Source organism: Hemibagrus wyckioides, linkage group LG06 (genome assembly GCF_019097595.1).
Source record: "Hemibagrus wyckioides isolate EC202008001 linkage group LG06, SWU_Hwy_1.0, whole genome shotgun sequence".
NCBI classification, from domain to species: domain Eukaryota; kingdom Metazoa; phylum Chordata; class Actinopteri; order Siluriformes; family Bagridae; genus Hemibagrus; species Hemibagrus wyckioides.
In genome coordinates, this window is record NC_080715.1 from 38427905 (window position 1) to 38450138 (window position 22234).

The window sequence follows — 22234 nt, forward strand, 5'->3', positions numbered from 1 at the left end:
ACTACAACTCCCGTGGCCATTTTTAAAAACAGGTACGCGCCTCCCCTTTCTGTGACATACTCTCCCATACATCAGAGCGTTACTATGCTCAACAAAACACAGAACATAATAAACATAACACACACAACAAATACAAATGACCAATAAATGCCACCAAAAATGGGTGATTGTAAATTGTAAATGATAACAATACAACACAATATCAAACACCAATGTACACATACACAACTTAATCATAATCATACTCATACTAATCCACATGCACATTACAACAGTTTGATGTAATCAGTACCGGCATAAAGACTGTGTAGTGTGACATGTATCATGTACGCATATGATATGGGAGTGTATAGTCTTATAGTCACGGGGTCACACCGTGACATGGTCAAAACAGACCCGGTCAATTTGGCATGCGGAGAGAATAAGTGTATAATAAATGGGAGGTAAATACAAAACAAGATTTCATTTTTTTCAAACATTGGCTTGGGAGTATACAACACAGAATAATGAAACTTTACCATTAGCCTAACATTATACAGTGTATTTAAATACATTAAATAATTCAACCCTTAATGATTTTTCCTTGAAATGGTCTATTACTGAAACACCATTCATTATTTACACGAGCGCTCACGCAACATAACAGAATAAGAGCATATTATTTGTTCTGGTCTAAACCAAAGAACTTAAAAAAGATGGAAATGATATACCATAATAGCTTTGTAATGTTTTCAACACTGATTCAATGTTCTCTGTTGATTTAATTTAGTGTAACATGCACCAGGACTCATTTAGATTTTAGTATCATTTTATTTTTTTATTTGTTTATTTATTTAAACATCTGATGGCCGGGGTGGTGTCAAACACTTGGATATTCTCTCATGCCGAGACTTCCCACAAAGTCTTTCCATTTTTTTGTTCACCTTGCACCTTGGACACTGTGTGTACATTTACAGTGAGGTAAAAAATGATTTGATCCCTTGCTGATTTTGTACGTTTGCCCAGTGACAAAGAAATGATCAGTCTGTAATTTTAATGGTAGATTTATCTGAACAGTGAGAGGCAGAATAACAACAAAAAAAATCCAGAAAAATGCATTTCAGAAAAGTTCTACATTGATTTGCATTTTAATGAGTGAAATAAGTATTTGATCCCCTATCAATCAGAAAGATTTCTGGCTCCCAGGTGTCTTTTATACAGGTAAGGAGCTGAGATTACAGTAGGAGCACTCTCGGGGAGTGCTCTTAATCTCAGCTGGTTACCTGTATGAAAGACACCTGTCCACAGAAGGAAACAATCAGATTCCAAACTCTCCATCATGGCCAAGACCAAAGCTGTCCATGGATGTCAGGGACAAGATTGTAGACCTACACAAGGCCATCACCAAGCAGCTTGGTGAGAAGGTGACAACAGTTGGTGCGATTATTCCCAAATGGAAGAACACAAAAGGACTGTCAATCTTCCTCGGTCTGGGGCTCCATGCAAGATCTCACCTCATGGAGTTTCAATGATCATGAGAACGGAGAGGAATCAGCCCAGAATTACACTGGAGTTTGTCAATGTTTGACAAACATTGTCAATGATCTCAAGGCAGCTGGGACCATATTCACCAAGAAAACAATTGGTAACACACTACGCTGTGAAAGACTGAAATCCAGTAGCGCCCGCAAGGTCCCCCTGCTAAAGAAAGCACATGTACAGGCTCATCTGAAGTTTGCCAGAGAACATCTGAATGATTCAGAGGAGAACTGGGTGAAAGTGTTGTGGTCAGATGAGACCAAAATCCAGCTCTTTGGCATCAACTCAACTCGCCGTGTTTGGAGGAGGAGGAATGCTGCCTATGACCCCAAGAAGACCATCCCCACCGTCAAACATGGAGGTGGAAACATTCTGCTTTGGGGGTGGACGGAGCCATGTACCATCAAATCTTGAGTGAGAACCTCCTTCCCTCAGCCAGGGCATTGAAAATGGGTCGTGGATGGATAATCCAGCCTGACAAGGACCCAAAACACACGGCCAAGGCAACAAAGGAGTGGTTCAAAAAGAAGCACATTAAGGTCCTGTAGTGGTCTAGCCAGTCTCCAGACCTTAATCCCATAGAAAATCTGTGGAGGGAGCTGAAGGGTCAGCCACAAAACCTTAATGTCTTGGAGAGGATCTGCAAAGATGTGAGATGTGTGCAAACCTGGTGGCCAACTACAAGAAATGTCTGACGTCTGTGATTGCCAACAAGGGTTTGCCACCAAGTACTAAGTCATGTTTTGCAAAGGGATCAAATACTTATTTCACTCAATAAAATGCAAATCAATGTAGAACTTTTTTGAAATGTGTTTTTCTGGATTTTTTTTGTTGTTATTCTGTCTCTCACTGTTCAGATAAATCTACCATTAAAATGACAAAATGATCATTTCTTTGTCAGTGGGCAAACGTACAAAATCAGCAGGGGATCAAATCATTTTTTCCCTCACTGTATTTCCCTTGTCCCTGTGTCACTGAATTAAGTGAAACTTAGTCCTGCAGTTCCCCTCACCCACTGAGCTATCAGCTTTATCAGGCCCGGGCCATTAGACCAGATCACTAGATGCCTCCGTATTTATCTTATTTGGGTCCTCTGAGATGCCTTGCACCAAACTGGACTCTAACCCAATCCCAATTCAGGAGGACCAATTATACCGACCTGACCACAGTCCTGACCGAATCTATTTATATTTATATATTTTTGCTTTAAGTCTTTAAGGAGCACGGATGCATACATCCTTTTTTGTGGCTCAGCTGAGCCACAGTGCTCAACTTTGGACTTGATGGCGTCAAGGGAGGCCGGGGCATTACGACTAAAACGGAGCCCTGCTGATGTCCCAATGCTTAAACCCCCTCCTGCTGCTTGGAAAAAGATAGACCCTTTAGGCACTCGGTGAATAGCTTCCTGGAAAGAAGTTGCTTTCAGACCTCGGTTTGCACACGCCCCCACACTAGACTACATCCAAGTATTGGACACCTCCCAGGTGATCTTCTGGCCCTCTTCTATGGGTCAAATGGGTGGAAGTTTGAAACTGCTCGCTGGCTTCTGCAGTGCAATGGTCTGTCCACGTCTCTTCTCCAGGAGATTCCTCGTCTGTCTCTGGTCTGCTGGGTGCTGAGGCCTGAACACAGGCTTTTTCTCGACCACCGAGATAGCAGGGAATCTTGCTGCTCAAATAAAAAGAAAGTGCATTGTAGGCATGTAATATATTTTAGATAGATGTTGTTTTTCTGAGGTGTTTTAACTGCATGTTATGTATTTCAACTCCACTTGCTAAATGATGACTGGCGTTTCCCCCAAAGCTACTTTCTACAATGATAAAAAGTGTAAAATAAAAGATGTACGTCTTTATATGTTGTTACTTACTCTCATCATATGTGATATTCTGATCTCTGAGGCTCTTCAGCACATGCTGGTGCTTTAGTTGCTGGTCCTGCAGCTCCTTAATCAGAGAAGTACCCTTCTACACATACAAAAACATGGAAAGTTTTACACGTGTGTCCATTTCCAGACGTTTTTACTAAGCGTAAGCTTAGTTTCGTTCTATTGGCAGATCATTTTGCTGATTCCAAGTGTGTCTGCTCATGACAGATTATTAAACAGTGTAAACTGCCTCTTACTTTATGAATATACAAGCAATATTTACAAGTAAACATCCCTACAGTCTTCAGATGAAGGCAGAATCTAGTGTAGTAAGCATGTGCCCTTATGGATAAATCAGGCAAAAATGTTAAGAAATCCTCCTCACCATCACCATCTTGTAGTTCTTGGCTTTCCCAGTTTTGATCTCCTTAGTTAGCCTTGAGGTCTGAGATTCCCAGGCCTTGCTCAAGTGCTCAATTTGCCTGGTTTGTTGCTCCACAACCTGGGCATCCAATTCCACCTGTAGTCATCACACACAGTCAGGTATAAGCATACAAGGCTGTATACTCTGTGTGTGTTTGTGTGTGTAAATATGTATATTATTCTCACATCGGTCTTGATGTGGGTATGGTGATTGAGAAGCGCAATGAAGTTATTCCTCAGCTTCTTGGGCTCCTGGATAAAGCTTGAGCAGTTGTTGAGGTCACTCTTCATCCTTTGCAACAGGATATTTGTATCCATGATCTGTGGAAATAAAGACATTACAGACAAAATGTTAAAAATATTAATGCCCAGTATCCATATCACTGATAAAACAAGTAACAAGTACATGCTAAATCCTGGCACTGGAATAGCACATCCAAAACATCCAATAATCTAAGAACTTTAAGAAATTACTGAAGAAATTATTAATCATGAACAAAGTATATGGAGAAGAAACAAACCTTCAGCTTGTCTGTGTATAAGGTTTTGTCCAGTGATTGCAGCTGTCGATTCACGTCATCAATGGCCTCCTGCTGCTTCTGCTTCCTCCGATTTACCTCAGACCAAATCTAAAAAAAAAAACAACAACCTCCTCTGATCAGCTTGTAATTAATAAATAATAATAATAGTACCAGGCATTTGCTGTATTCTTGTAATCTTAGAGAGTGTTAAACTGTTAAACCTTTAAACCTCCTCACCTTTATGTACGTCTCTTTGTTCTCCTCTGTTTCTTTCACAATATGCTCATATTCAATCCTTTCTTGTTCTTTCCTCTGCTTCCTTTCTTCTTCAGAACCTCTGTACTTCAAGAGTGCCTTGACCATTTCTTCCTCCTTCTCTTTTAGACTCAGTTCCAGGTTCTCAATCATTTTGTTGAGCTCTTCAATGCAGCTTTCCTGTAGGGACAGAACAGACTCCTTTCTTATTTATTGTACAAAATCAACCTGTCTATATTTATAAAGCTAAAGGTGTGACCAGACAGCTGCATATTGTATATACTATTATGTTACACCAACATAGAAAATAAATATCACCATGTTCTAGCTTATATAATGGAGTAATAAACCCCGGGATACTGAGTTGTACAGATATCTTGTTCTAAATTTATGCCACACAGGATTATGTACTATACTGCAACACAAACAGAGAATTACGACACAAAACATGCTGTAAAAAACTGAATGCATGTGTATTGTTAGCATGAGATTCACCTGCTCAACAATAGCCTGGCTTTGCTGCTCCATTTCATTTTCCATATCCTTGGTGTTTATCGTCACATTCTGCATTTGTTCCCTCAGGTTCTGCATCTGCTCCTCCAGCTCAGAGATGTGGGAGCTTTGAGATTCTGTCACCCTTCTCACAGATGGCAACGTCGAGATCTTAAAAAAAAACCCACATACGTTATTTGAGGTTTCCCACAAGCAGTTGGTTTGAAAAGCTACAGTGATTGAAATAAATCCCAACACATATACCTTTGACTCCATCTTTTTCTTAAAACACTGGGCCCTCAGCCTGATCTCCTTCTCCATCTCAAGCTCCTGGTCGAATTCGTAGCAAAGATCCATGATCTCATGTTCAGCGAGGTCCTTAAGATTTTTCAGCTTCTCCTCAGTGTCCTTTATTTCCTGTTCCAACTTGGCCTGTAGCTGTAGAGTGGAGATGGACAAAGAGATGCACACACCATCATATAACTACAAATAACAATAATTATCCCTTGTGGTCTGGAGCACAGCCAAGTCAAGAACTAATCTGGAAAACAGGAGCACACATGCCAACAATGAGAGCTTCAGCAGTATGGCTTTCTCACCTTCTGCAGCTTGGCTTCGTAGGCCTGTGTATTCTCCTCCATGGTACAGAGGTGACTCTTCTCAGCTTGCTTCAGCTTCATCTCAAAATCCTCCTGCATCAGCTGAAATTCCTGCTTCAAGTTTTCGTACTTCTCGAACTTTGCAGCCAACTTAACGCTGAAGCTCTCTCCTGGGAACAAAAATAGCCATGAAGCTAATCCTTAGCCAGAAGGATCAGTCTAGCAAATTCAACAAAAACCCATGTCTGCAGCTCATAAGATGCACTGAGGCAAGCAGATTTGATCATATTTTATTAATAAATTGTTCTAATGCAGCCGAGCTACCACATGAACCTTAAAACCCCTACACAAATAAGTCATTCTGTATAGAGACAATATTGATATATAGTAAGTGTATTTACTCTGATCTAGCAGCTCTTGGGCTTGTTGCTCCTTCAGCTCGGTCAGCATCGTCTCATAATAGAGCGTCTGATCCTGCCTATCGGCATTCAGCACCTTTAGTGAGACACGTACCATTGTTAGTGAATTATTCATCAATTAGTAATATAACATTGCACTCTTTTACCTGATACCTAACAATACAATAAAATCGATAAAATCGATGAATCGATTTAATCAGCCTGAGATCTCAAGTCCTCACCTGGATTTCCTCTTCCAGAGCCGCTATTTGCTGGAGGCACTTCTGAATAGAGCTGTCCATCTGCTTATTGAGGTTCTTCTCCTTCACGGTCATAGTGAACTCATTCCAAGCGTCCAGACACTCAATCTGTTGCATCAGCTCATTTATCTTCTCGTCCTGGATGAAGACACCAAAAAATATCAGTCTGGACATCATTGCAAAGTTTCAGCATGACTAGTGTTTTATCCTGCAGCTGTATCACTATACGATACGAAGAGATGACCTGGGCCAGTGGAACTGGCAATGCACAAGTATCTGTTGAGGCACCTATTCTAATATGTTATGGTTTCTGTAGTACTGGACAGGTACAGGACTGGAGCGGTCAGGTGGCAATGCACTGATGTGAAAGGTACTACTCTAAGTCAAACAGCATTCCATCAGTTTCAGTCATCATATAGCTCATGGCTTGGTCATATTTACCTTTTCCTTCAGAAACTTCTCTGTACAGAGGACCTCCTCAGTATAGTCAATATCCTTGACCATCTCAAGGGTCCGTCCATCCTGGTCAATGATCGTCCAGATGAAAAGGCAGCCATCCTCTGAGGCAGTCAGCAGGTACTGATCACCAGCTGTGACGACCATCTGCACAAACAATGAAAGAAAAAATGTTGAATCAACAAAACCAAATATCATTAGCTAAACGAATCAATTGGTCAGCAGGAAGCACACACAGCTAATGGAATAACAGACTTGCTGCATTCTTTAACACTTCCTTGGCCATTATTTTCAATCATTAACTCTTACGATGCACATCACTATCTACAGAATATATATCTATTTCCAGCCTTTCATCGCTTCCATAAAACACACACGTACTTTGGTGATGGGACCAGAATGGGCCTGATGTTCTTTCCAGGTCATCTCTTTTTCAAAAGGGTAATCCATGACCCTGACAGTACCAGCGGCGGTGCCGACGAAGACCGTTCTGCCTGAACGAGTCATGGAGATGGCCGTGTATTCCACATCATCCGAGGCCATTTCAAATAGAATCTAAATGCAAACAAATACATGTGCAATCAAGTAAACGTTATCGTCTTGTCAATACACACAGAGGAAGTAAGTATCAAGTCTTCCGGATCATAAAAACCAAAATAAGAGCATGTTGATAAAAAAGCTGCTACGGCACAGTGGCCGTTGTTAAGTGTTGTATAACTACAATAAAACTGACTTGATAGTTAAATACACAGAAACTCTTTAAGTTCTGTCTTGTTTTGCTGCAGTCTGTCTTGCAGAGAGCTTGTGGATAAAGCCCGTGTCCGTTACGTGTTGTACAGTTAAGCTGCTGTGTTTTTATCCACCTTTCAGAGAGTCGAGACAATCATATGATGTGTGTTTTGGACTCACCCTTTTACGATCGATCTCACAGATTTTGTTGCGATCTACAGCGATGACACTCTTGCTGTTAGGCGAGAACGTCACATCCGCGTAGCAAGCACTCTTCTCGTTGCAGAACACGTAGGTGCCGGCCAGAACGTCCCAAACGTACACGAGGCCGTCCATCCCACATGACACCAGATGAGCGTCATCATCACTCCACTTCACAGACTGCACCTGAAGGGTCGGAAAAGGATTTCGGAGACACCAACATTTATTAGTAATCTTCATTATATTTCAAAGATTTAAAAAGAATTTAAATATAAATTTTAGTGTTGTGTGTTCAGACTGAACATTTCTGAAGGACTTGTTAATCCTGTCAGGTTAACTCACGTTATATTATGTCAAAATATTTACAAACTGTGTAAAAATACACGCACATACAATCACAGTCCTGCAACACGATTCTGTGACACGCCCACAATTCCAAGAACATGCCTTCTACACACAGATCCTGTGCTAGTAAAATGTCAGGAAACACAATTTTTACTCACCATTTCAGAGTAGCCTTTCAGTTCCTTTATTTCCCCTGTCCACACGTTTACTGTGTGTATCTTCTTTTTGTTGACGACGGCGAACATGTGGCCACTGTGGTTGAACACACACTGTGGACACACACATGCTTTATTTAACTCGCTGATTCTGTACACAGTTTCTGTACAAACAACACACAGATTTGAAATCTTTAAAACACTAAGGTCACATTAGTGAGTGCCCACCTCAGTGCAGTTCTTTATGCGGAACTTCTGGACAGTGCGCATGTCGTCTCTGAGGAGGTTCATGAGGCGGACTTCTGTGGAGAAGCCCACCAAGATGAAAAGGCCATTCGGGTGAATCGAGACGCAGAGCGGCTCTTTGTCAAACTGCTTGAACTGCACCAGAGACCTGCAGAAAAAAAACATATCCATACAGTCAGAAATCTTTCACAGTAAATAAGCCCTATGGACATTTTGATAGCCGCATTTGATGACGATCATTATTCTGATTGATTAATATCAAGTACATTACTCATCATTTTCACTAACAAACATATCATTTTTTTCCTACTTGGTCTTGTAGTTCCAGATGTGTACGGTGCGGTCCGTGGAGCAGGTGGCCATGAGGGGTTTCGTCACACAAACGGACAGACCTGTGATGCTCCCCGAGTGAAAAGGGTGAGACAGGAAATTGAACTCGGCCTTGTTATTCTGAAAAAGGAAGAAATGGAGAAGCAGAAGTCAGTACATTTTCAATTAATTACTGTATCCTCATCACACCATTTGTTGCTCTGTTACCTTGCTAATCTCAACAGATCTGAAGTTGATGTGATAGAGCTGGCCTTGGTCTGTGCTGATGGCCAGCGTCTCCCCAGATGGACTGACGCACATGGTGGTGATCGTCTGAAGCGGCTGCGCACTTTTTGGGTCCACAGGAATCTGCAGAACAGAGGAAAAGTTCATCTCTATACCTCTCACTGCTCTTGTGCTAGAGAGTTAAAATAACCTTTTAAATCACATAAAATGAATTATGAAGTCCTAAAGATGGCTGCTGTGTCAAATCGCATCATTGCCAGAGAGCCACAGATGGGATCTTGAGCAAGGGCCTTAATGATAAACTTGCATATTTACCTAATCTGTAAGGTGTGTTGTGTATAAGCTTCTGCCGAATGTTCAATATGAATTACTCACTCTTATTGTCCCGGTCTTCCTGTAGTCCTTCTCCTTAGTCTCCTCATAGACACAAACTAACCCCAGTCCAGATGAACAGGCGAAGCCTTTAGAATGGCGCACGATGGCACTAACAAACGTCAGCGGGGGCAGAAAGGAAGATGAGTCCAACATCTCTTCATTTCTGTCAAGGGGAAGAGAATGCAGAACATGACGATTTGGGGGAAAAAAACACAATAAAAATTGTATTAAACCTTATTATACAGAGTAGGATGACACGAGCATTAAAAGATAAAACAGATGACCTCTCATACCCCTCATATGGATTATCCAGCTGGTGCAGGCATCCAGACTTCAACATCAGCAGTTGTCCCGCCTCGGTTCCTGCAACAATGGAGTCCCCAGACATCCAAGTGTGGCACAGGACATCATCCATCTTAAAGGAGTGCTTCTGTGTCAGGGAGTGCTCCTTCAATTCGAAGATTTTGAAGACTCCCTTTCCGCTCACGCAGACCTGTTTGTCATCCTCAGGGTTGAAGCTGACCTGGGATTGAGAAAAGAGTAAAAGAGGAGAAAAGGACACACTTGTAAAGCACAGGCATAAAAAAACAACAATTCATGATTGAATAAATAAAATGATTCATGGATAAACTGGAATCCTTCTTTTTCGGACAGTTTTGGATATAAAAACGTCTTCAGCATTACAAAGTTCACTTGCGTTCACTTACAACTATGAGATGTTCAGAATTTCTACCTGTTTGATAATGCCACTCTTTGTGGCCCTCACACTAGCGATGAGCTCCTGTTCCTTCCAATTCCAGTAGAAGAGGCTCCATGTGGGTCCTCCAGCCTGGCCTAGCAGGTATTTTGAGTCAGCAGAAAACGCCATGCAGACGAATTCCTTCACGTCGTGGTCACTGTGCGTCAGAACCTGTGTCTTGGTGCACTTCCCGTCGTTTAGGTCGTAGACGGTGATGGTGCCGCACTCTGACACGGCCAGGTAGTGCCGATCGGGGCTTAAAGCCAGGGCCTGCATGCCGCTGCTTCCTTCTGCAACTGTGGAGTAACATAAGTAGGAGGAGCGAATTATTTTAATAAAAAGATTCAAAGGCTACTTAAACCCTACATAAGGCTGGATATGGTCATCAAGTGAACAAGAAATATGTGTCTTCGTGGTACTTATTTTTCTGTCAGTGTACTGGTTTAGGTTGTTTTTAAAAAAGGTACTACAGGAAGCAGCCTTACCGTGAATGAACTCTGTGTGTCTCTGAGGGATGTTGTACCTGACACAGTGATTTCCACTTGGGAAAATCACTGTCTCCTCATCCTGAAACAGTAAGTTGTTCCTTACTCCTTTGGACACACCAAAAACATGGAAAGGCTTAACCTGTGGTGAGGTTTCCTTTCTTTTAAAGGTCATCCTTTCAATTGTGAAATCTCTCTGAAATGAGGAAAACAAAACATTAGTTCATTTTGCATTAGCTGAAAAAGATACTAGACTGATAACCACATTATACTGTGACGGTAAAACACAGTATGGCAGTGAGGAAACTTTCTGAAACTTACAGCTTTTTATATTAAAAGTATTTATTTCACCAGATTTCCAAATGGACCTAATGTAGTCAGTGTCCAGTGGCACAGTAAATCTTTATCCCCGGACAGAAAAATGGAGTTTTATAGCGGTGCTAATTGCTAACTTTTGCACCCTGTGTCTTGTGCTCACGCGCACACGAGGTATCACGTGATTAATACGGGTTATAAATAATCATAACATTACAAATAACCATAAAACCAGAATAATCTTAAGAAATAACCATAATAAAATAGTATAAACTATTATCGGTACACGGTTAACAAGTATACTTAACAAGTTTCGGTACTCTGTTGTCGATGTGGTCTAGAAAGTACGGGGCTTTATTATTTTTCGTCATGAACACAAAAAGTACATTAAATGTCAGTCACTATTAGCGTCCATGTAGAAAATGTTAAATGAGTTTGAATTTGGATAAACCCACCTTAAAATAGTTAGAAAACATGTTTGTAGCTCCTTGTGTTTTCTCTGGTCAACTCTGAGAAACTATTTTTTTTCTTGCTTTCGTGTTCTCTTCTGCTGTTCTGTGACGCAATAAAGGGTTAACGCAGTGCAGCGCCCATTTCTTGATGTCACTCACCAAGGAGTCGACTCTTTTTGACTCCTTTGTGTTCAAATAAAAATGCACCACAGTGTGTTCCCGTTTTCACACACCTTTGTTAAAGCGTCAGTCAGTGAAACACATGAAGTAATCTGATGCCGTTCTTGTGATTATATCATACATTTCATCAGTCAGATGTGACTCACTTGCTTGGGAGCCGATGGAGTCGTCTCTGAATCAAATGATTGTTTCGGGTAGACCGAGCGTGTTTCATTTATTTTATCCGAAGCAGCTTCAATCTGCGTCTGCAAACCAAGTCAAATTAAACAAAAAAATACAAAGAAAGGGGTTTTGTCATTTATAATGAACATCAAATAGCAATGAGTCAATCTAACTGACCCTAACGCTAACGATTTAGCCATGTAGCTTCTGCACAAAATCAAATAACAATTATTATTTCTGAAAGTAAAATTCCCCCTGTAAACAGTGTAGAGTGAAATTGGTTGTTTCATCTTTTTATAATCACCTCATTCTCAATATTCTGAAATGTAAAGATCTAACCAAGTGGCATTTATTAATTTAACAAATATTGGGAATTATTTTGTCAAAAAATCAATTTTTTCACTGTAAATCTTTATCACTGTAATGAGACACTTGTAGCACATCTTGTATTTATTCATTTATTCATTTAACAGATAATCTTGGCAAAGATCAATAAGGTCTTCTGTATTTTCCTTATGCTTACAAAATCAACAGAATAGTTATCTTCCTTCTGCAGTTATTCAGTATATATGAGATGCACATAAAAATAAACCTGAAATTTGAAACTCTACCTAAACCAATTCCTGTGTATAACAGATACATGTTAGTACCAGATTTCTTCTATCTCTTCATGTACATTTTTATTCCTGTGTTTCTGTTAGACTGAGATGATAGTGAGTTTTAGAGGGAGAAGGCGCCTGACCATCGATCTCAAACAGTAAGTCAGGTAGTGACGCCATTTTGAATGCTACAGACAGACGGTGGTTACCATACCAACAAGAACCGCCCATTTAACTGCCTGCTATCGGAAGTTCCTTATTTGTAATATTTCGTGTTTATGGATTTAAGTTTCTGTACTTGGATTATTCTGAAGTTTACTTGTAAATTATTAGTTATTAATCAAGGTGCAACAAAACTATTAAAAAATATATATATATAAATATGTATTCGGGGGAGCATTACATTTAATACTGACAACAATGTGATGTTTAAAAGAGGGTTAATAAAAGGTATTAATGTATGTGTCATTTTTATACTCATAACACAAAACTGTAGAAAATAAAATGGATTTTGTTTTAATTTCACTGTCACACGAGAACAGAATGCAGGTGGATCAGCTGTTGAAGTGACGTCACTGGCTCTCGTACTACGCTTGAGTGAAAACCGTGCACATGTGTAGCAGAAATCAAACTATACAGTGCCATAAAACACTGCCATAAAAACAAAACAAAAATAGGTAATAAGACTATTTACCAGTGTCTCCAGAAAATAAGGAGATTGTTCGGCGGACAAAACACGGTTTCCATTTGTCATCTGTCGAAATCATGTTCCTGAGAGAGGCTTTATTCCATTCATTTATCATGACTCTGTTGACACAAGGCTGTTGTCTTTATGCTAACTAGCCAAAATACGCCAGAGAGTGGGCCAAGTGTAAGAGTTAAGTAAAATAAACTATGTTCACCCGAACATGATCAATAATGATTGTAGAACCATTTAACATATCCTCTACTCGAATGGTTAAAATCACTTAATTCAGTGTTTAGACATGCCAAGCCATTTACATGCAGCTCCAATAAACAAAAGGCGACGATAATCGTTCAGGCCTAAAATGGCCTTGATCATTATGTGGCAATTGGATAAGACACAGTTACGAGCGTTATTTATTAAAGTCTCTAGTTAACAAACACTGAACTGCAGAACACACGGCATGATGAGCAGGAACATTAACCTGGCAAATGTGCAAGGAGAAACCCAGGTAGCGGCAGTGCAGATGTCCGCCAAGGAAACTCCTCTAAAGGCAGCCCAAGAAAATGAGATGCCATCATCAGCCACACAACTGGATACAAACAGACAAATTTATTGCCACACAAGTCCTTATATGAGAACAGCGAAGCAGCGCTGGGTTTGAAGGGGCGTCTGTAAGATAGTCATGAATTCTGCAGTTTGGGATAAAGTGGTTCTAACATTTGCTTCTAAAATGTGTTCTAGTAAACAACTGAGACATCAATTTTAGTTTTAACCTGGCTGGCATGGCTGTTGAGAAAAATCAGGAATTTTTTTGAGTTTGGGATGCAGCCTTGAAATCAAGAACACTGTGTAGACATAAATAATTGTGTTTGGGAGAAGCGGGTAGACTTTTTGGTGTTCTGACCTTCCTGAAACGGTGTGAGGTCTGGCTGAGGTTACAAATGTCCTGGTAGCTCAGATAAGACAGAACATGAGGCAGCAGTTCATCAGGAGAACAGTCCAGATAATCAAACCTCCCTTCACAGAGGCCACATGTGTAGTCTAGGATGTGTGTGATCCAAACACCAGACGAACATGTTCTGAATTTCTTCAGCTGTAGAAAACTGAAAAGTGGAGAACAAAAGGATGACACAGGAGCTGTGGTTTGCCTTCATTAAATTTTTCTATTTTACTTTTCTTATTTATTTACATGTTATTCACTGCACTGTTAACATTGTCCATTTATCCAGAGTTCATATCACTGCACATATTCACTGTCTCTCTAGACATATTGAGGTGTCTTCAAGCTCAAAACACAGAAATCCCAAAAAATAAACACATCCTGTTACAATAAAATTTTCACATCTCTACTTCACTTTCCAGATGAACATACTGGTGCAAATGGACTTTTACACACACTGTTCAGTGCTTATTGGACTACATGCTTCACAGCAACTTGGAAATAACATGGGAGTTTTCTTTGTCAGTTCCTTAAAACTTACATGGCTTTGTTTTATAAATCTGTGTATTTTAACCCTTTTATCTAACACATCTTGATTTATGAATTTTATATTTAAACATTTCTTAACATCATTTTAAAACTGATACAAAATCCATATACATATAAAACACAATGAAATGCATGGAGCCCAGTGGCGGGCCGTGCATTTCAGACCTAGGCCTTCACTGGTGTCCTTCCTAATCCACCTCTATACCATCATTATGATGCCACCATGGGCGTCGCTAGGCCATTTTCTACTCAGTCCTCCTAAAATTCTGCGATTCTCCATAAACTAAACAAATTGGTGATTGCCTCAGTCCCCTTTAAATTTCATATGTAAACTCCGGCAGTCTTCGGCTCTTCCCCGTCTTTCAGCGCGTTCTTCAATCCGCAGACCATGGAGTCGCAGAGCGAGCATCAGAGGACAAGTATGTGTGTGTGTGTGTGTGTGTGATCAGGAAGACTTGTATTTGGCTTGTTCGGTACTCAAATGTTATACACATCTATGCACTACAGTGGAATGCTGCAATAAGTTTACCATCCTACCCTGTTAGTGAAACCTTTATTTTATTTATTTATTTTTTTATCTTTTTTAATATTATACCCTCATTGGGCGCTGAGCCCCCCTTAAATGAAAATTCTAGAATCGCCCCTGGACGCCACGGCAATAGATACTAATCACCCATTAAATAAATAGTAAAAAAGAAATTAGGCTACAGTATTTCACACCTCACAAGGAATAGTCCATTTTATTACAGTTACTTTTCTCAAAAAGACATTCTTGATGCCGTATGCAACAAACTGCAATCTCCGGAGGACGCAGCATCCGAAATGAGACGCAGAGAATATAGAAACAATGTATATGGGCGGGTCGCTGCCTCTGACTACTCCAATTATCCAATCAAAGGATGGGAAATTGCTGACATAATCGTATGCCTGCTAGATGGCCTCAGTGACGCCAACTCGAAATCTGATTGGTTAAGGTAACAATTTCATTGCCACTTATTTTAATCTACGGGCGCCTGCACTATTGATTCTGAAGGCCTTACGGTCGGGCAATATATGATGTCAGCCAGTAGCTGAAATATGATTGGATAAATACTCTTATCATAAATATACACTACTGGAGGCAGCGCAACTGAGAGAAAAGCTATGAAATGTAGAGAATAGACTATTGGGAATAATTTAATACACATTCATGGAAAAATATATTAAATATATTAAAATGCAAGTCAGTGATTCAGATCACTGCTGTTTAGGCCATCAGAGAAGGTCTTACTGACCCTGACGGTCCGCCACTGCTGGAGCCAGATATCACGTTTAAACTCATGACAATGTAAGTGCGTGGCTTACACTAGCCTCACATAAATAACTACTTTAGCGCGGTCAGTGTTGTATAAAGTACCCAAAAGCCACACTTGAGTAAAAGTACAGGTATTTTGTTAGAAAATGAATTAAGTAAAAGTTAAAGTCAACCATTATAATTTTACTTGAGTATCAGTCTTAAAGTATCTGAAATCAACTGTACTTAAGTATCAAAAGTAGTATTTTCATGAATGTATTCAAGTATGGAAAGTAAAAGTAGAAGTAAATTAATAAAAAAAAAGCAAGACTGTAAAAATCTGGAGAATTATGAATTTTATTCTGTAGTGCTTTCTTTCGTAAACTTCTCAATAAGTGCACCACCAAAAAAATAAGACTTGCATGAAAGAAAGAAGAGGCCTTTAGAACTTAGTGAACTGTATTGTAATGAAGTGTACAGTATCAGTGTTTCCATACATGTGCACTTGTAACTAAGGCCATGTCCACTCGTAGCTGGGGATTTTTAAGAAGGGAGATTTTTCTCTGCGTTTTGGCCTTTCGTCCGCATGCTAATGCAGTTTGAGGTCGTTGAAAATGGAGCTTTTGGAAAACTCCTGCCAAAGTGAAGATTTTCCAAAACTCCATTTTCAGTGGTGTTGTGTGGAGAGGGGAAACTGAGATTTTGATGAATTGACGTCATTGTCTGTGTGCCGTCCTTGATTTGATGTCAGCTTTGTTTATGAAGATATTTTGTGCAATAGCAGACTTACATAAACTACTGACTGTGTTAAAGTTGTTTACTGGACTTTTTACATGCGTGCACATACATGCACAGTTACTCACACATTACGTTCATGAACAGAGGGGCCGGTGCTTCTGACAGCACTTAACAGGACTTCTGATTGGCTAGGCATGCTCCTGACAGCACTTAACAGGACTTCTGATTGGCTAGGCATGCTCCTGACAGCACTTAACAGGACTTCTGATTGGCTAGGCATGCTCCTGACAGCACTTAACAGGACTTCTGATTGGCTAGGCATGCTCCTGACAGCACTTAACAGGACTTCTGATTGGCTAGGCATGCTCCTGACAGCACTTAACAGGGCTTCTGATTGGCTAGGCATGCTCCTGACAGCACTTAACAGGACTTCTGATTGGCTAGGCATGCTCCTGACAGCATTTAACAGGACTTCTGATTGGCTAGGCATGCTCCTGACAGCATTTAACAGGACTTCTGATTGGCTAGGCATGCTCCTGACAGCATTTAACAGGACGTCTGATTGGCTAGGCATGCTCCTGACAGCACTTAACAGGACGTCTGATTGGCTAGGCATGCTCCTGACAGCACTTAACAGGACTTCTGATTGGCTAGGCATGCTCCTGACAGCACTTAACAGGACGTCTGATTGGCTAGGCATGCTCCTGACAGCATTTAACAGGACTTCTGATTGGCTAGGCATGCTCCTGACAGCATTTAACAGGGCGTTTTGCGTTTTCATGTGGACAAAGATATTTTTAACACGTAGGTCATGTGGACAGAATTTTAAAAAAAAATGAAGTTGAAAAATCTGTGGACATAGCCTAAAGTCATCATTAACCACAAACTTCCTTTACCGCATCCTTCTTCCACATTGTTAGCAACTTCTTCGCTTTTTTCTTTTTTTCTGTATATAATAAATTTGTGTAACGGGGTTAAAATAACATTTAATGTAAAGATTTTGGTCTGTGAATTCCATAAAATCCTGCGCTTAATTAGTGTGATTGCATCAGCAATCGCACTCTTGTTATCGTCACTATTTATTATTATTATTATTATTAGTGGTGCTTGCTATGCAAAGCATCACTATTACTATTCCTCATACTTATTATTACTATTATTATTATTATTATTATTATTATAATTCTTCTTCTTCCGTACAAATTTTGTCCGCTAACTAGTCCCGCACCATTTGTCGTAGACCCACGAATGAGGTGTCAAATCGTGCAGCTTGTTCGGGAAAGATGTGCTATGACTTTCATAAGCGATCGGAATTCCGGTATTCCCAGTATTCCCGATTGAACGCCCCAAAAATTCCCATAGAAATGAATGGGCAGAATTTTGAATCCTCAATAAAATTCACAAAATTACTGCAACATAGTCATGTCACATATCACAACACTCAGGACAATGAGGGGAAGTGAGTGACGTGTGTCCGGTTCACGTCACGTCACGTCACGTGACCCCCACCCCCCTGACTTATGGGAAATCGCAAAATTACAGCTACATACACATGTGACATGTCAAAACGCTCAGGACAGTGAGGGGAATTGAGTGACATGCGTCAGAATGACGTCACGTGTGACCCCGCCCCCCCAAATAATGAGTAATTTCGACATTACTGCAACATACACATGAAACATATCAAACCGCTCAAAACAATGAGGTGAAGTGTGTGACGTGTGTCAAGTTATCTCCTCCATGAACTCGGGGACGAGTTTTGGCACGGCAAGCACCACTCACATTTTCTTCAGGAAATGCACATGTCTAGTTATTATTATTATTATTATTCCGTTTCCTGGGCGCGCTACTAGACCTAAACGGTAATGGCTAAAATTCTGGTTCCAACGCTAAAATGTTCATGATGTGTTTCTTAAGTATGCTATTACTTTTCATTCTGAAAAGTATTGTATTTTATTTTATATTAATTTTAAATGCGTTCGTTACGGACTTCACTTCCTGGTTTCCGCACCGGCCTTTAAGGAGAGCGCGCACAGTTCGGCTTTTCTCGGAGATTTTCGGGAGATGTCGTAATCAAGCATGTAAAACATTATTAGTCCTAAACGGTAATAACTAAAAACATGGTTCCAACGCTAAAATGTTGCCCATGTTATGCTTATGTGTGATATTACTTTTCATGCTGATAAGTATTGTAGTTTATTTTATATTAATTTGTACATGCATTTTTCACGGACTTCACTTCCTGGTTTCCGTACAGTTCGGTCTTTCTCGGAGATTTTCGGTAAGTGCCGTAAACGCATCTGTAGATGTCGTAAACAAGCATGTAAAACATTACCAGTCCTAAACGGTAATAGCTAGAAACATGGTTCCAACGCTAAAATGCTGCGTAGGTGTGCTATTATTTTTTATGCTGATAAGTATTATAGTTTTTTATATGGATTTGTAAATGTATTTTTCACGGACTTCAGACCGCTGTGTGTGTGTGTGTGTGTGTGTGTGAGAGTGAGTGAGAGAGAGAGAGACGTCAGCTAGAGTGAGTGAAGAGGTGTTTTTTTTAAGTCGTATCGTCTTTAAACTGATATTTAAGCAGAGCACACACGCTGGTTCGTTTAGACTTCATATTTTAACTGTAACTTTATTTTGTGTTTATTATTCGATAGTTTAAGCATGTATAGTTTTTATATATGTAACGGAGGCTCGCGCTAGGTGCCGTGCAGCGACTTGTATAAAGCCTGTTTCAATTTGCTTATAAGTCACCTTGCTTTTACTCCCTTTACTCCACTGATCTCAGGAGTATTATAAGCGGCACTTTACCTTATTTGTTAGCGCGCCCCTGCTTAAGTGTGCTATTACTTTTCATGCTGATAAGTATTATAGTTTATTTTATATGAATTTCTCAATGCATTTTTACGGACTTCACTTCCTGCACACGCTAGAAACATGGTTCCAACGTTAAAATGTTGCTCATGTTGTGCTTAAGTGTGCTATTACGTTTCATGCTGATAAGTATTATAATTTATTTTATATGAATTTTTAAATGCATTACGGACTTCAGACCGCTACTGTGTGTGTGTGTGTGTGACGTCAGCTAGAGTGAGGGAAGAGGTTGGACGCATCGTCTGTAAACTGTTCCCAGCGACACACTAGTTCGTTTAAACTTCATATTTTAACTGTGACTTTAGTTTGTATATATTACTTGAGAATGTCTTGCAATAGTTTAAGCATGTATAGCTTTTATATTTGTAACCGAGTGTAGCACTAAGTGCTGTGATCTTTATAAGTCAACTTGCCAGTGATGGCTTTCATCCCATGTGCTATTTTGTTAGCGCGTTCGCCTGCCATGCTGGAGACCCGAGTTCGAGACCCGCTCGGAGTTGTATTTGTGTTATTTCAGAATGTCTTGCAATAGTTTAAGCAACATATCGCTTAAACGGTAACAGCTAGAAATATGCTTCCAACGCTAAAATGCTGCTTAGGTGTGCTATTAGTTTTCATGCTGATAAGTATTATAGTTTATTTTAGATGGATTTTTAAATGGATTTTTCACGGACTTCAGACCGCTGTGTGTGTGTGTGTGTGTGTGTGTGACGTCAGCTAGAGTGAGGGAGGAGGTTTTTTTTTTATTTGAGCATGTCTTGCAATAGTTTAAGCAACATATTCGCAATCACACTCGCATTTTCTTCTGGAAATGCAGCATACTAGTTATTATTATTATTATTATTATTATTATTATTATTAGTGTGATTGCGTAAGCAATCGCACTCTTGTTATCGTCACTATTTAGTGGAATTGCGTAAGCAATCACACTCTTATCGTCACTATTTATTACGCAATCACACTCTTGTTATTGTCACTATTTATTATTATTAGTGTGATTGCGTCAGCATTCGCACTCTTGATATCGTCACTATTACATGTTCATCATGTAATAGTGTTATATATTATAAATGTTCATCATGTTCTGCTTAAGCGTGCTATTACTTTTCATGCTGATAAGTATTGTAGTTTATTTTATATTAATTTGTACATGCATTTTCACGGACTTCACTTCCTGGTTTCCGCACGGGCATTTAAGGAGAGCGCGCACAGTTCGGTTTTCCTCGGAGATTTTCGGGATCTGCCGTAAACAAGCATCTAAAACATTATTAGTCCTAAACGGTAATAACTAAAAACATGGCTCCAACGCTAAAATGTTCATCATGTTATGCTTATGTGTGCTATTACTTTTCATGCTGATAAATATTGTAGTTTATTTTATATTAATTTGTACATGCATTTTTCACGGACTTCACTTCCTGGTTTCCGTACAGTTCGGTCTTTCTCGGGGATTTTCGGTAGGTGCCGTAAACAAGTAGATGTCGTAAACAAGCATGTAAAACATTACCAGTCCTAAACGGTAATAGCTAGAAACATGGTGCATAGTTTATTTTATATGCATTTTTAAATACATTACGGACTTCAGACCGCTACTGTGTGTGTGTGAAACACTCTAAAGGTTGCTTAATAAACAGAAACATAGATTTTTTAGAAGATTGGCTGTTTATGAAATTTATAGATGCATTATTATGGATTAATAAATCAATACATAGATCTCTAAACACATTGCCACAGAAATCGGCATTCCAGTTGCACAGTTTTGGTAACGCAGGTGGAATTTCGGAAATGACTGTTCTGCATTCAACAGTGCCTTCATTGAAATACATGTCTCTTTGCTCCAGTGCCCTTATCCTTGTTGTCTTTTCACAGTGTAAACCTATGAGAAGGTGGTACGAGTCTCCAGGGATGTACTCGGATGATGATGCTAACAGCGACGCATCCGGATCCCATAATGGAGGAATTCCACACTATTTACGGCAGACAGAGGATGTTGCTGAGGTGCTTAACCACTGTGCCAGCTCCAACTGGTCTGAGGGGAAGGAAGGACTCCTGGGCCTGCAAAACTTACTTAAGAGCCAACTTGTTCTTAGGTATGTCTAAACTAGACCAAAGTCCATACAGTTAGTATTTTATATAACAAATTATATATACCATATACATGTATCATAGATCTATGAGAGTTGCCATACATTTTTCTTTAGAATGGATGGTGCAGCCCTGTGATTATTATTTAATTTTGTGTTGACCAACTCAGATTGTACTAGTTACAGTTCATACCCTTACACGTGTACCTGTCTGTGTTGGACAGCCGAGTGGAGATGAAAAGATTGTGTGAGATCTTCACGAGAATGTTTGCAGATCCCCATACAAAGGTAATCTACAGGAACAATGGCATGCATCTTTTAATTGTTTACTAACTTTGTATTGAAGATTTGTGAAGTGTCTTTCTTTGGCTAAACACATGAGGAATGGTGAAAGCACATTTCTCGAAAAATATTTGTGAACGTTGATTGGTGCCCACTAACTAAACGTGTTTTTATCATGTGCATGTTCTGCCTTGGTCTGGATGATGATTAATAACAGAGAGTAAGTGATGTCTGGTTTTTCAGCTGTTGTACTACCTTTCCAGTTTAGATTGTTTAATGTTATTGATTATAATCTTTAGCACTTTAGTAACCTTAGTTTATACAGTATTCATATACGAGGATACTTGGTGTATTTTGTGTCTTAGGTTTTCAGCATGTTCCTGGAGACTCTTATAGACTTCATCACTGTTCATAGAGAGGACCTTCAGGACTGGCTTTTTGTCCTGCTCACTCAGCTGCTAAAAAAGTACATACAGTAC

General features: G+C 39.8%; 1 protein-coding gene across 1 annotated transcript; it reads right to left on the reverse strand.

The window, feature by feature from the left end:
* Window positions 1-2430: 2430 nt before the first annotated feature.
* Window positions 2431-10791, reverse strand: LOC131353852 (cilia- and flagella-associated protein 57-like). Its single transcript, XM_058390926.1, has 22 exons — window positions 10617-10791; window positions 10126-10427; window positions 9686-9915; window positions 9393-9555; window positions 9000-9140; window positions 8773-8912; window positions 8445-8610; window positions 8220-8330; window positions 7696-7902; window positions 7168-7341; window positions 6772-6933; window positions 6313-6468; window positions 6074-6167; window positions 5673-5842; window positions 5338-5511; window positions 5077-5244; window positions 4564-4761; window positions 4327-4434; window positions 3992-4126; window positions 3768-3902; window positions 3386-3482; window positions 2431-3186 (listed from the first exon to the last, which is right to left on the reverse strand). The coding sequence occupies exons 1-22, from the start codon at window positions 10789-10791 to the stop codon at window positions 3029-3031; spliced, it is 3564 nt and encodes a 1187-aa protein (XP_058246909.1). The 3' UTR covers window positions 2431-3028.
* Window positions 10792-22234: the final 11443 nt, after the last annotated feature.